The sequence below is a fragment of the Tribolium castaneum genome, chromosome 1 (genome assembly GCF_031307605.1).
Source record: "Tribolium castaneum strain GA2 chromosome 1, icTriCast1.1, whole genome shotgun sequence".
Taxonomy (NCBI): Eukaryota; Metazoa; Arthropoda; class Insecta; order Coleoptera; family Tenebrionidae; genus Tribolium; species Tribolium castaneum.
The window spans coordinates 6751830-6767110 of record NC_087394.1 but is presented as its reverse complement, the minus strand read 5'-3'; the positions used below and the strand labels follow the sequence as shown (position 1 = coordinate 6767110).

At 31.5% G+C, this 15281-nt stretch overlaps 1 protein-coding gene across 6 annotated transcripts in view; it reads right to left on the bottom strand.

Annotated features, from left to right (window-relative positions):
- Rdl (Resistant to dieldrin) overlaps nucleotides 1-15001 on the bottom strand; it is a 56172-nt gene extending 41171 nt beyond the window's left edge. Inside the window, exons 1-3 of one of the 6 annotated variants that reach the window (XM_015984597.2) lie at nucleotides 14456-15001; nucleotides 14081-14184; nucleotides 10552-10619 (exon numbers count right to left, since the gene is read on the bottom strand). In XM_015984597.2, coding sequence (XP_015840083.1) covers nucleotides 10552-10619; nucleotides 14081-14184; nucleotides 14456-14523 — 240 coding nt within the window. In that variant the 5' untranslated portion in view covers nucleotides 14524-15001. Of the gene's footprint in view, nucleotides 1-10055; nucleotides 10124-10328; nucleotides 10397-10551; nucleotides 10620-14080; nucleotides 14186-14455 lie in introns of those variants that run through there. The other 5 variants (XM_015984598.2, NM_001114337.1, NM_001114292.1 and 2 more) reach the window with 5 other exon arrangements.
- Nucleotides 15002-15281: the final 280 nt, after the last annotated feature.

Sequence of the window (15281 nt, the reverse complement as noted above, 5' to 3'; positions counted from 1 at the left end):
AAGTTAGTACTAGTAAGACGGTGAGTTTTGTTTTTTTTAAGTTAATGCTGTTAGAGTAAAAATGGTGGATGCGCCGGGTTAACAAGGAGACATAATAATGCTGAAATATTTGTGTATTTTTGCTTCAGTTGAAAAAATTATAATAAAAGTAATATTAAACTGGGTTTAATTAATTGTCTTTAAATGCTACACCACGTAATTTGATAAAATTAACTCAATTTAGTGTTTTTTGAAAAACATAATGACGTATGAAACATACGTAACATTTTGTACACTTTAGTTCATACGTGGATTGAGGAAAACATCTTGAAAAAATTACTGAAGTCTTATTAAAATCTGAAGCTACAAATTTATTACGTTAACTCATTCAATTTTCATTATTTTTTACTGTTTTTATGGTAAACATTAAGTAATCGTTTCTTCACACAATGATGAACAACTATTTTTAATTTTAGTACTAGTAAGACGGTGAGTTTTGTTAAACAATATTTTTTAAGTTAAGGCTGTTATAGTAAAAATGGTGGATGCGCCGGGTTAACAAGGAGACATAATAATGCTGAAATCTTTATGTATTTTTGCTTCAGTTGAAAAAATCATAATAAAAAATAATAATGAACTGGGTGTAATTAATTGTCTTTAAATGCTACACCACGTAATTTGATAAAATTAACTCAAATTAGTGTATTTTGAAAAACATAATGACGTCTGAAACACACGTAACATTTTATACACTTTAGCATGAGTGGCTTAAGGAAAACATCTTGAAAAAAATACTGAAGTCTTATTTTAAAAAATCTGAAGCTACAAATTGATTTTATTAACTCTTTCAATTTTTTTACTGTTTTTATGATAAACATTAAGTAATCGTTTCTTCACACAATGATGAACAATTATTTTTAATTTGACTATTTGACTTTATCATTTTTTTGAATTAAAAAAAATCAAATCATTCAAAAAATCACTATTACTATTTAACTTTACCATTTTTTTGAATTAAAAAAAATTAAATCATTCAAAAAATTTAAATTTGTAGATGTGCCAACTCTGGGAATTATTTCCTAAGAAACCCTTTCACAAGTAATTTATTTTTATTGTTGATCAAATTCTATTGCTATTACAACTGTGTTTTTGTGCACCTGGTAGATTAGAAATTAGTAGGATATTTGCATGTTTAACCTCAAAAATGGTGAATGCGCTAAGACAACGCTTAAAAGTACAAATAGTTCACATTTTATGTAAAATTGTTTTTTTTTATTTTACGTTACGAACAAATAAATCGTTTTCGGTTGCTACAAAAATGGTGGATGCGCCGGGTTAACAAGGAGGCATAATAATGTTGAAATCTTTATGTATTTTTGCTTTAGTTGAAAAAATTATAATAAAAAATAATATTAAACTGGGTTTAATTAATTGTCTTTAAATGCTACACCACGTAATTTGATAAAATTAACTCAAATTAGTGTTTTTTGAAAAACATAATGACGTATGAAACATACGTAACATTTTATACACTTTAGTTTATACGGTGTTGAGAAGCATGAATGGATTAAGGGAAACATCTTGAAAAAATTAATTAGTAAAAGTCTTATTTTAAAAAATCTGAAGATACAAATTTATTTTGTTAACTCCTTCAGTTTTCATTATTTTTTACTGTCTTTATGATAAACAATCGTTTCTTCACACAATGATGAACAATTTTTTTTAAATTTTTTTATTTGTCTTTACCATTTTTTTTTAATCTAAAATTATTCAAAAAATTAAAATTTGTAAATGTGCCAACTCTGGGAATTATTTCTTTAGAAACCGTTTCGTAAGTAATTTATTTTTATTGTTGATCGAATTCTATTGCGATCACGACTGTGTTTTTGTGCACCTGGTAGATTAGAAATTAGTAGAATATTTGCATGTTTAACCTAAAAAATGGTGGATGCGCTAAGACAGCGCTTAAAAGTACAAATAATTTAAATTTTATGTAATTTTTTTATTTTACGTTACGAACAAATAAATCGTTTTCGGTTGCTACAAAAATGGTGGATCCGCCGGGATAGTGTATTTTTTACTATTTTTATGATAAACATTAAGTAATCGCTTCTTCACACAATGATGAACAATTATTTTTAATTTTACAATTTGACTTTACCATTTTTTTTAATTAATAGAAAAATCTAATCATTCAAAAAATTAAAATTTGTTTATGTGCAAACTCTGGGAATTATTTCCTAAGAAACGGTTTTGGAAGTAATTTATTTTTATTGTTGAACAAATTCTATTGTGATGATCATGACTGTGTTTTTGAGCACTCGGTAGAAATTAGCAGAATATTTGCATGCTTAACTCCAAAAATGATGGATGAAAAGTATAAAAAGCCAGATTTTGTGTAAAATTGTTGTTTTTTTTATTTTGAAACATAATTAAATTAAAAACAAGTTGCGTGCAAATAAATAGTTTTTCAGGTGCTATAAAAATGGTGGATGCGCCGGGACAGTGTTAGAAAAAGGTCTATAAATATTTTTATAAATTTGTGTTTAAGAATTACACTAAAAATTAACGAAAAATTATAGCATAATTTACGTATTTATTTGTCTTTCAGATTTTGGTTGCCTTATGGCATCAATTCGAATATACTTCTTGGATAAAAGTTTTACAGATTTGTTATTATTAAATTATTGAATTTTATCGAACTGGAACAGCTATAGCAAATAATTTATTTATAATAGCTTAATTATCTATCTTTAATTGTCGTAAAAATGATGCACCTTTGATTAGATATAATATGTTTGTTTTTTTTTGTTCGGTAAACAACAATTTAAAAACTAAAAAAAAGCATTGGTGGAACAACGCTGAAATACAATGTTATGGATCACATACAGTTTTTGTGCATCTTTGCCTTGACCTCATGTAATAAGTAATTTATTTGTGCTTGAGTAACTTCTTACAAATCGATTAATAATGATAAATTTAATAGAGTTAACAAAACTTTATTTCCCGTTTAGTCACTTGCTCTTGTGAGTCAACGTTAATAGGAGGGGTACTCTTAAAGTCAGCTTACCTAACAATTTACAAGTATTTGTAAGTATATTTAAACGATTTGAAATTAATTTTTCTTTTGTCAAAATCTACAAACTTGTAAAATTTAACTGGTCGCTTATGAAATTTTACAGATTTTTAATACAATTTTGTAATTTATGAAATGGCATTTACTGAGAAAATGAAAATAAAAATATAATATTTCAAACTTATGATTTTGTTCATTACGCTTTTCTCATGACTCCACAATTTTCTTTAAGAAATGCTTTGTTAAACTTTTTACTTTATCAAAGCAAATGTTTTACAAAAAAATTTACAAACCGTACAGAATTAAGAAATTTAAGATAACAGTTTTTTTTTCTAAGTAAATTCGGTATATAATGATAAATCACAAAATTAAAAAGTGATTTAGAGAAATTTATTTTAACCTACGTTAAGTTTACAACTCGATAAATAATTTGTGAGTGTTTGGTTGTAATTAAGAAGGTAAGAATTCACAGCAAAAGTCTGTCTGTTGAATCATTTGAAGGAACATTTTATTATACTATCAAACTTTAAAATTATATCTGACTGTTTTAACGTGTTCGAAAACATTCCTAAATATATCTAAATTAGTAAAAGGACGTTTTTTTATTTGTGTAACTTAGATCTCGAATGAACTGTTAGAATTTGTATAAAAATAACTAACAAAAAAGAGCATAATGGTTTTAAACAATTTGGCACCAGTTATTTCTTTAAAGGATGTTTATTATTAACGTTTCTTCAAGTGTTTTTTACGTTAGGCAAAAAGAGAGCAGAGGTAGAAAGAGAGCAGTCTTCTTAATTTATCGCGTTCTCGAGTAATAGTGACATCATCGCGTGTGAAGTGAAATACATAGTAAATTTGCTCTAACAATGTGTATACGTGTTAAGATTTTAAAGTGTGTCGAATTATGTTTATTTCCCATTAACTAAACTTTCCTGAATATTAAATGTTCAATTATATCATATGTTTTAATTTTTCCTTGTGTCAAAAAATGGTGGATGCGCCGGGATAGTTTTTAGTTAACACTGGTTTATAAAATATTACTTATTGTCTGATGCTATAAATTTAACAGTCGATTTTATTTACTGTTAGAAATAGTTTTCAAATTAGAATCAGACAGAATTTCTACAGGGTTATTCTTAAATAGACCGACACACTTTCAGCACATCACATTCAAGGATAAGTAGGGACGACTTGCAGCAATTTAAGCTTTTATTTCGTAGGGATAGAAATATCTTTAATTCGTGCCACTTGCGGCTCTCATGAGTTTAAATAGTTGTATTTGAACAAAATGTGCTTGTTTTCATTATGAATATCGGTAATACACAGTGATTATTGTTGCAATGATCAAGTATATCAAGCATATCAGTGGCGTACGCATGATCTCCATCATGAATTTAAATATTTTTATTTTGAAAATGGTGATTTTATGAATTTTTTATTATTTTTTTCAGCATGTACTTTTTTGATACTACCATGGGTAAAAATTTGTCGGTCGATTTAAGAATCACACTGTATTTCATTCCATAGCTTTGGAAAAGTGTGGGTTTGTAATAGTGTTTCCCAAAAGTGACAAGTTTCAGCTCAGATGAAGTGTAAACTAGTATAATTCTTTGTGTACGTTTTTTTTTTCTTAAAAAAAAACAAAATTTTATCATTTCCTTTAGACCAAATATTTAACAAGACCTAAATTTATGGTATTTTTGCAATTTCAACGTTGGTAGTAATTGCATGTCACATTGGTGGTTGTTAAAAAATAATATTTTTTCAATTATTAAGTGTTTATAAATGGTGGATGCGCCGGGATAGTTTTTTAGTTAACACTGGTTTATAAAATATTACTTATTATCTAATGCTATAAATTTAACAGTCGATTTTATTTACTGTTAGAAGTAGGTTTCAAATCAGAATCAGACAGAATTTCTACAGGGTTATTCTTAAATAGACCGACACACTTTCAGCACATCACATCCAAGGATAAGTAGAGACGATCTGGAGCAATTTAAGCTTTTATTTTATAGGGATAGAAATCCTCTTAATCTGTGCCACTTGCGGCGCTCATGAGTTTAAATTAGTTGTATTAGAACAAAATGTACTCATTTTCATCATGAATATCGGTAATACACAGTGATTGTTGTTGCAATGATCATATATATCAAGCATGTCAGTGGCGCACGCATGATCTCCATCATAAATTTAAATATTTTTATTTTGAAAATGGTGATTTTATGAATTTTTTTATTATTTTTTTCAGCATGTACCTATTTGATACTACCATAAGTAAAAATTTGTCGGTCTATTTAAGAATCACTCTTTATTTCATTCTATAACTTTGGAAAAGTGTGGGTTTGTAATACTGTTGCCCAAAAGTGACAAGTTTCGGCTCAGATGAAGTGTAAACTAGTGTAATTCTTTGTGTACGTTTTTTTTTTCTTAAAAAAAAAACAAAATTTTGTCATTTCCTTTAGACCAAATATTTAGCAAGACCTAAATTTTATTTTTTCAATCTCATCGCTGGTAGTAATTGCATGTCACATTGGTGGTTGTTAAAAAATAATATTTTTTCAATTATTAAGTGTTTATAAATGGTGGATGCGCCGGGATAGTTTTTTAGTTAACATTGGTTTATAAGATATTACTTATTGTCTGATGCTGTAAATTTAACAGTCGATTTTATTTACTGTTAGAAATAGTTTTCAAATTAGAATCAGACAGAATTTCTACAGGGTTATTCTTAAATAGACCGACACACTTTCAGCACATCACATTCAAGGATAAGTAGGGACGACTTGCAGCAATTTAAGCTTTTATTTCGTAGGGATAGAAATATCTTTAATTCGTGCCACTTGCGGCTCTCATGAGTTTAAATAGTTGTATTTGAACAAAATGTGCTTGTTTTCATTATGAATATCGGTAATACACAGTGATTATTGTTGCAATGATCAAGTATATCAAGCATATCAGTGGCGTACGCATGATCTCCATCATGAATTTAAATATTTTTATTTTGAAAATGGTGATTTTATGAATTTTTTATTATTTTTTTCAGCATGTACTTTTTTGATACTACCATGGGTAAAAATTTGTCGGTCGATTTAAGAATCACACTGTATTTCATTCCATAGCTTTGGAAAAGTGTGGGTTTGTAATAGTGTTTCCCAAAAGTGACAAGTTTCAGCTCAGATGAAGTGTAAACTAGTATAATTCTTTGTGTACGTTTTTTTTTTCTTAAAAAAAAACAAAATTTTGTCATTTCCTTTAGACCAAATATTTAACAAGACCTAAATTTATGGTATTTTTGCAATTTCAACGTTGGTAGTAATTGCATGTCACATTGGTGGTTGTTAAAAAATAATATTTTTTCAATTATTAAGTGTTTATAAATGGTGGATGCGCCGGGATAGTTTTTTAGTTAACACTGGTTTATAAAATATTACTTATTATCTAATGCTATAAATTTAACAGTCGATTTTATTTACTGTTAGAAGTAGGTTTCAAATCAGAATCAGACAGAATTTCTACAGGGTTATTCTTAAATAGACCGACACACTTTCAGCACATCACATCCAAGGATAAGTAGAGACGATCTGGAGCAATTTAAGCTTTTATTTTATAGGGATAGAAATCCTCTTAATCTGTGCCACTTGCGGCGCTCATGAGTTTAAATTAGTTGTATTAGAACAAAATGTACTCATTTTCATCATGAATATCGGTAATACACAGTGATTGTTGTTGCAATGATCATATATATCAAGCATGTCAGTGGCGCACGCATGATCTCCATCATAAATTTAAATATTTTTATTTTGAAAATGGTGATTTTATGAATTTTTTTATTATTTTTTTCAGCATGTACCTATTTGATACTACCATAAGTAAAAATTTGTCGGTCTATTTAAGAATCACTCTTTATTTCATTCTATAACTTTGGAAAAGTGTGGGTTTGTAATACTGTTGCCCAAAAGTGACAAGTTTCGGCTCAGATGAAGTGTAAACTAGTGTAATTCTTTGTGTACGTTTTTTTTTTCTTAAAAAAAAAAACAAAATTTTGTCATTTCCTTTAGACCAAATATTTAGCAAGACCTAAATTTTATTTTTTCAATCTCATCGCTGGTAGTAATTGCATGTCACATTGGTGGTTGTTAAAAAATAATATTTTTTCAATTATTAAGTGTTTATAAATGGTGGATGCGCCGGGATAGTTTTTTAGTTAACATTGGTTTATAAGATATTACTTATTGTCTGATGCTGTAAATTTAACAGTCGATTTTATTTACTGTTAGAAATAGTTTTCAAATTAGAATCAGACAGAATTTCTACAGGGTTATTCTTAAATAGACCGACACACTTTCAGCACATCACATCCAAGGATAAGTAGAGACGACCTGCAGCAATTTAAGCTTTTATTTCGTAGGGATAGAAATATCTTTAATTCGTGCCACTTGCGGCTCTCATGAGTTTAAATAGTTGTATTTGAACAAAATGTGCTTGTTTTCATTATGAATATCGGTAATACACAGTGATTATTGTTGCAATGATCAAGTATATCAAGCATATCAGTGGCGTACGCATGATCTCCATCATGAATTTAAATATTTTTATTTTGAAAATGGTGATTTTATGAATTTTTTATTATTTTTTTCAGCATGTACTTTTTTGATACTACCATGGGTAAAAATTTGTCGGTCGATTTAAGAATCACACTGTATTTCATTCCATAGCTTTGGAAAAGTGTGGGTTTGTAATAGTGTTTCCCAAAAGTGACAAGTTTCAGCTCAGATGAAGTGTAAACTAGTATAATTCTTTGTGTACGTTTTTTTTTCTTAAAAAAAAACAAAATTTTGTCATTTCCTTTAGACCAAATATTTAGCAAGACCTAAATTTTATTTTTTCAATCTCATCGCTGGTAGTAATTGCATGTCACATTGGTGGTTGTTAAAAAATAATATTTTTTCAATTATTAAGTGTTTATAAATGGTGGATGCGCCGGGATAGTTTTTTAGTTAACATTGGTTTATAAGATATTACTTATTGTCTGATGCTGTAAATTTAACAGTCGATTTTATTTACTGTTAGAAATAGTTTTCAAATTAGAATCAGACAGAATTTCTACAGGGTTATTCTTAAATAGACCGACACACTTTCAGCACATCACATCCAAGGATAAGTAGAGACGACCTGCAGCAATTTAAGCTTTTATTTCGTAGGGATAGAAATATCTTTAATTCGTGCCACTTGCGGCTCTCATGAGTTTAAATAGTTGTATTTGAACAAAATGTGCTTGTTTTCATTATGAATATCGGTAATACACAGTGATTATTGTTGCAATGATCAAGTATATCAAGCATATCAGTGGCGTACGCATGATCTCCATCATAAATTTAAATATTTTAATTTTGAAAATGGTGATTTTAAGAATTTTTTTATTATTTTTTCCAGCATGTACCTATTTGATACTACCATAAGTAAAAATTTGTCGGTCGATTTAAGAATCACACTGTATTTCATTCCATAGCTTTGGAAAAGTGTGGGTTTGTAATACTGTTTCCCAAAAGTGACAAGTTTCGGCTCAGATGAAGTGTAAACTAGTGTAATTCTTTGTGTACGTTTTTTTTTCTTAAAAAAAAACAAAATTTTGTCATTTCCTTTAGACCAAATATTTAGCAAGACCTAAATTTTATTTTTTCAATTTCATTGCTGGTAGTAATTGCATGTCACATTGGTGGTTGTTAAAAAATAATATTTTTTCAATTATTAAGTGTTTATAAATGGTGGATGCGCCGGGATAGTTTTTTTAGTTGACACTGGTTTATAAAATATTACTTATTGTATGATGCTATAAATTTAACAGTCGATTTTATTTACTGTTAGAAGTAGTTTTCAAATCAGAATCAGTCAGAATTTCTACAGGGTGATTCTTAAATAGACCGACACAATTTCAGCACATTACATCCAAGGATAAGCAGAGACGACCTGCAGCAATTTAAGCTTTTATTTTGTAGGGATAGAAATATCTTTAATCCGTGTCACTTGCGGCTCACATGAGTTTAAATAGTTGTATTAGAACAAAATGTGCTCATTTTCATCATGAATATTGGAAATACACAGTAATTATTGTTGCAATGATCATGTATATCAAGCATATCAGTGGCGTAAGCATGATCTCCATCATAAATTTAAATATTTTTATTTTGAAAATGGTGATTTTAAGAATTTTTTATTATTTTTTTCAGCATGTACTTATTAGGTACTACCATGGGTAAATTTGTCGGTCCATTTAAGAATCACACTGTATTTTAAGTGTGGGTTTGTAATACTGTTGCCCAGAAGTGACAAGATTTCGGCTCAGATACAGCGTAAATTAGTGTAATTCTTTGTGTAATTTTTTTTTCTTAAAAAAAAATTTTGTCATTTCCTTTACACCAAATATTTAACAAGACCTAAATTTATGGTATTTTTGCAATTTTAACATTGGTAGTAATTGCATGTCACATGGTGGTTGTTAAAAAAATTTTTAATTTTTTTTTAATGTTTATGAATGGTGGATGCGCCGGGTTAGTTATGGAATAACTTAGAAATTTACTATTTTTATATGGACTTTGTATGTAAAGTAGTATTAAAACATTGACAAACCAGAGTTATTAACCACATATTACATTATTGGTAGTTAATAAGATACGTGGAATAAATGGTGGATGCGCCGGGTTAGTTATAAATTAACTAAACATTTTGCCATTTGTGTATCGAATTTATACAACAGTGTTAAAACAGTAGCATATTAAAGTAAATCCGTCTTCTTGGTCATCGCTACAAGTGATTTTTTCAAGTGATTATTTATCTCTTTCGAATAATTTTTTTGCGATTTATTTAGTCTCAGTGTATTCCAAGTTTGAAAAAGTAAGTTTTCGAGGTGTTGTCCGCACCTTAGGACACCCCCTGTATGCGGTACAGTACAAGTGACTTGTTAGTAGTAGTTAATATAAGAATTGAAGTGAGTAAGTACCATCAAGACTTCGGAGACGGAGCTGATACTGAGCACGTACATGGTGACTCCCACCTCGACGGGCGGGCCTGCAAGCGCAAAGATTGATAGAGGAGGTGTCGCGACATGAAAACCAAATCAAATGAAACACGTGCCCTCGGCCTGCCCCCACAGGCCAGTGCCGCCAGCGGCCCCGCTCGACGGCGGCACCAGGCTCGAACGAGGCCGTGGCTGGCAATCGGCGGCGGCGGGACACGACACAACAAATACAAGAGGCCGGCTTTAGATAGATACCATCTGGACCTCGGACAGCGAGCTGATGCTCAGCACGTACATTGTGACTCCCACCACGACGGGAGGGCCTGCAAGCCAACAACCATCACATAACAACACCAACCCGCTTCCCCAGGCCGCCAAGCGCGCGAGTCAGGGAGCGGGCGTGCGGAAAGGCTCGGGCGGGATTTTGTTTGTTTGATTGTTTGTTCTAACACACTCTTTTTACGCTTTTACTTTGTACCATTTTCACTTCGGACAGCGAGCTGATGCTCAACACGTACATGGTGACTCCCACTTCCACGGGGGGACCTGAAACCACCACCGATACCAAGTCACACACAGGGCCCAGCCAAGGTGCCATAGCGCCTTCGACTTATTCAATAAATGTACAAGAATTATTCAAAAATTTTTTTGCAGTTAAAAACGCAACACCTAGAAAATTATTATTTATGTAATTTAAGAAAACTGAACTGAAGAGTTTTTGATAATTTTATTCAAAATATTCCAAACCACATTCTATTTGGCAGCCCAACAATTTTAACTTAACAGCTGTGGGAGTTTTTTTTAAATCAAATTTTTTATTTAATTAGGAGTCCATTCAAACCTGGGTTGTCTTTATATATTGTCACAAATATTTTTCACAGTATGAAAGAGACGATTATAGATTTTTGTTTGTAAATTGTGACTTTTAATTTTAATAATTTTTTAATAGTTTAATGTTCGAGCGCTGTCGTTATACAACGAGCGTATGCGAGAACGTATGAGTGTTATTCAAATTTTTTTTTATTAGAACATTTTAATTTAAAACACCTTGCTATGGAAAGCGTGTTTTAAAATAGTGAAAATACGTTGCTATGGGCAACATGTAACCAACAAAAAAATGGTTTAAGTGTGACCAATGACTTTACTACACCGTAAATAACTACAGTTTAAAATTGCCTAAAGCTTGGTTTAAACTTTTGATAACATTTTTTTGATCGATGAGAAATTGCGTTAATTTTCTTGTTCTTGCTGTCACTTAAAAATTGAGAGTGGTTGGTAGTAGTTGTTCTAGCAGGACTTTTACTGATTATTCTTTTTCTGCACTTAAATGTTTTTTTAAATTTACTTATTTAAGCTGTTATACTTAATTCGAATTTTTTTTTATTTTTTTATTTAACTCCACTGTCATTTCTCAGTTTTATTTTCCAAAATTTATATTTTTTGAGAGGGCTGGATTTTTGTTTGTAGTTGGTTGGCATAAAAGTAAAAAAAAATGTTTTCAAATTGCAAACTCTAATAATATATATTTTATATAAATATATAAAAAATAGATCAGTAGGTAACATTTTCAGAAACAGTGTATCTTTTCAACAATACCAAAAAATGTTAAAAGCAATAGGATTTTTTTATTTACAACAGTTTTACAGACATTTCAATTCATCCAAAATAGACTAAACCAGAATGGATACATAAGAAGCAATTTATTTCTTTTCATTTTTATTAAAAATAAAATTGTCATGAATTTAGATAAAGTCGATAATTTTTTAGAAAAACTGCAGCAGTTATTGACTGTCGAAATACAATTCCAGCGATTTATTAAACCTTTTCTAGTTTGAAAAAAGTTTAGCATTGATTGTTCAATAAGCGGAATAAATCTGATAACTCAAGTAAGACTTAAATGTTTTGTGTTACAAACCTGAAATAAAGATATGTTTTTTAACAGTGGTGATATAAACCATCAAATTTCAACAAGGCGTCACTTGAAATGACACTGTTGTCTCATTCAGTTTTAAAGAATTATTATTAATTATTTTTTCTCTTCTTAAAATACTTTCACCGTTATACACTAGTACAACAAATATTAACAATAAATTATTTTTATTGTATATCACGGATTAACATAACAACTTTCGGAAAAAAAACTTTGTTTTCTCACTTCCCTGAAAAAAGAATGATTTTATTTGAAGTTGTTGTTTTTACAGTTGGAGTATTGCATAGTTCAATATTTTTAACATGTACTTTAAAATTAGCAAATAAAATCGTCACCATTTAATAAAAACTCTAGTAATATTCATAATTCGTACTTTTTTCTAGATGTTTGCGTTTTTACTTACATTTGGAACCAACTTACAGAAACCAAATTAAATTGTACTTAGTATTAAACAAATTTGAAGTAGATTGCAATTTATTTTTTATTAACAAATGTTATTAATCACGAATTAAAATTTAATTGCAATTAATTGTCATATAAACTGGCTGTTTGCATAGTTATAAAAAAAATCGAGCAAAGTAATTATATTATAAGGCTAGGTTAAACGTAAATAAAGTAATTTGAAAAGATTTCCACTTTATGTCAAAACTTAACTTAACGTAGAAATAAACTTATCACATTTTTCAAATAACTGTAATAAAATTATAGGTACGTAAATGAACATGTTTGAAGATATGTATAAAAGATGCTAAGTTTGTAATCCAAAAAACTGATCGCCTTATTAGTACCATTTTTTAATAGTTTAGTATTTTTAGTTTTTTTTCTGTTATCAAAAATTAGCCTGATATTGCCACAATTATGATTTCTTGGAAGTTCAACATTTCGTCAATTACCAATTACCGGAACCTGGTGAAAATAAATAACTATTATATTTATCATGTCGTTTCTATTTGTTTTTAACCTAGCCTTAAAACTACTTAATTTTATTCCACAAAAGAATTTTACGAGTATTTTGTTTGGAAATCTTGCAATTGCAATTCCAAATGCAATCAAAGAAATTTATAGATGAAACTGATTATCGTAAACACAGGGACTTATAGGGAGAATTTAACTGGAAATTCTACTTATTTCTTGTAATAAAGGATTTTCTAGCAATTCAGATACAAAAAAAATGTAAATTTGGAAAAAAATTCTTTTATTATTTTGAAAATTATTTCCGATTAGTCCAGTCAAAAAAAGTTATAAATTGCATGGTTAATGGAAACAGAATTTTTGGTTTTATGACTGTATTTGGACTAATTAGAAGGTAAACATCTCTCAGAGTCATACAATGTGATTAGACTGAAACTTTTTTGAATCGAAGTCTCTCATCTGAAATTGAACAAGAAATGTTACCACAAAAAAGTGGTATGAAGAAAATAGCTTACAGTTGCAGCTCATCAGCAATGGGCAATTGTTGCTGCACAACAACAATTTATATTCAGTATGTAAAATTTTTACTGTTATAATAAATCGATTATGGATCAAACTGCCGACAAGTTAGTACATTTCTATCTGTTAACGAAGATATAATAACATTTATTGTTTTTATTTTATAGGAACTTTAATAAAGTTTTAAACATCGCGCGAAAGCGCAGTTTTCACACCTTCTTGAAGAAAATTCTCTCAGTTTTAATTTTTTAGCGAAACACGTACCGTTTTTAAGATAATAATGTTTATCTCGGAACTAGTCCACATACAGTCCTGAAGTCAGAAATTCTGTTTGCAATCATACATTCAACTCATTTATTGAGTGGCCATGTCGCTGTGTTAGTTATCAGCAGTCGGCGGCCACTTGGCTTGGCTCTGGTCACAGTTGGCGATGCTTTCGGCCCGCCGCCGCCCGGCGGCGACAATGGCGGTCTGGAGAGATGCTGCGCGTCGCTAGGCAACCCAACCCGAGCATCGATCTGGCCCCACCCTGCCAACGCGGCCCGCGCCAACGCCGAACGCCCATATCTCTAGGAGTCGAACACTAAACGGGCGCACGACGGAGACGCTCCCCTTCAACAACACCACAAACTCCACACATACTCACCTCCATAGTTCGGTCTTACTCTTTTGTCGTAGCTGACACTGAACGAGTCGAGAATTGCCGATATGTTGACGTCGCCCAAGTAGCTGCCTCCTGCCCCCGGCGATCTAAAACACCACCAAACACTCAAAAAAAAGCGATTATAGCTTTTTTCAAACTGTGAGCCAAAGACACAAACATGTGTCCAACTCGAAGAGAGGGTTGTTTGGAGTAGGACCCCGTTATTTTGGGGCCAAAAAATCGATTATAGCTTTTTTCAAAGTGGGGAACAAAGAGGTAAACAAGTGTTGGAGTTAACGGGGGAGGTGTCTGGAGTAGGACCTTGTGATTTTCGGTGCTGGGGATGGTTTTTTGTGGGTGTTGTGTTGGTGTACTCACCCAGCTGAAGCCCAGGGGAGGGCGAGGGCCAGCAGCACGGCTGGCCACACCACCCGGCTGTGCCCCATGTCCTGGGGCACCTACACGTGTCCCCTGCTTCTCGTCATTTCGGCACAGTTCACTTGTAGGACAACTGTAGTGTCACATCAGGCACCAACACTAGGAGTGGTCTCTGGGCCCAGCTAGCTGTTCACCCAGTGCGCATGGTGGCGAAACTGTGCGAAATAATCGCAGCCCCCAGTCACAGCCCCCTCAAGCGCCCGCTTGCGTCTCCTTCTGGTGCATGGAGGTTGAGTGAAACGGGAGGGAAAGGGTTGAGACGGGGTTGGAACGCAGTCGCGGACCTGGAGCTGCCGGCACCTAACCAATCAATACCATCAGCTAAACCACCACTCTTATTATTGCTTTCGGCCTGTGACGTAATACTCCTCAACACTGTTACCTGTGATCGAGAGTGGATTTGCTTCATAGACACTGCAGGTTAATGAGGAGGAGGGGCGGATTGGGAAAGAGGGGCTTTAAAGTTTGACATATTTTTAGATAATCGACGGGTTACGGGCAAAAGGTCCGAGGCGGCACGCGACCGCTTCCGGTGACACTGCCGGCACGCTATTGCAAACACGGGCGCCGAATACGCGGGGCGGAAGCACCAAGTCTCAAATTTGTTTTCAATTCTCAAAATGTTTTTTTTTTGGTTTTTATTTTAAGAAAGATTTTTAAAGTTTTAGATACTCTTCGGTTAAATTTATTTGGATTGTTGAAACGTGTAACTTTACACAGACTGAAGTATACGAGGGCCAGGTGAAAAATTCTTGACCAACATTAG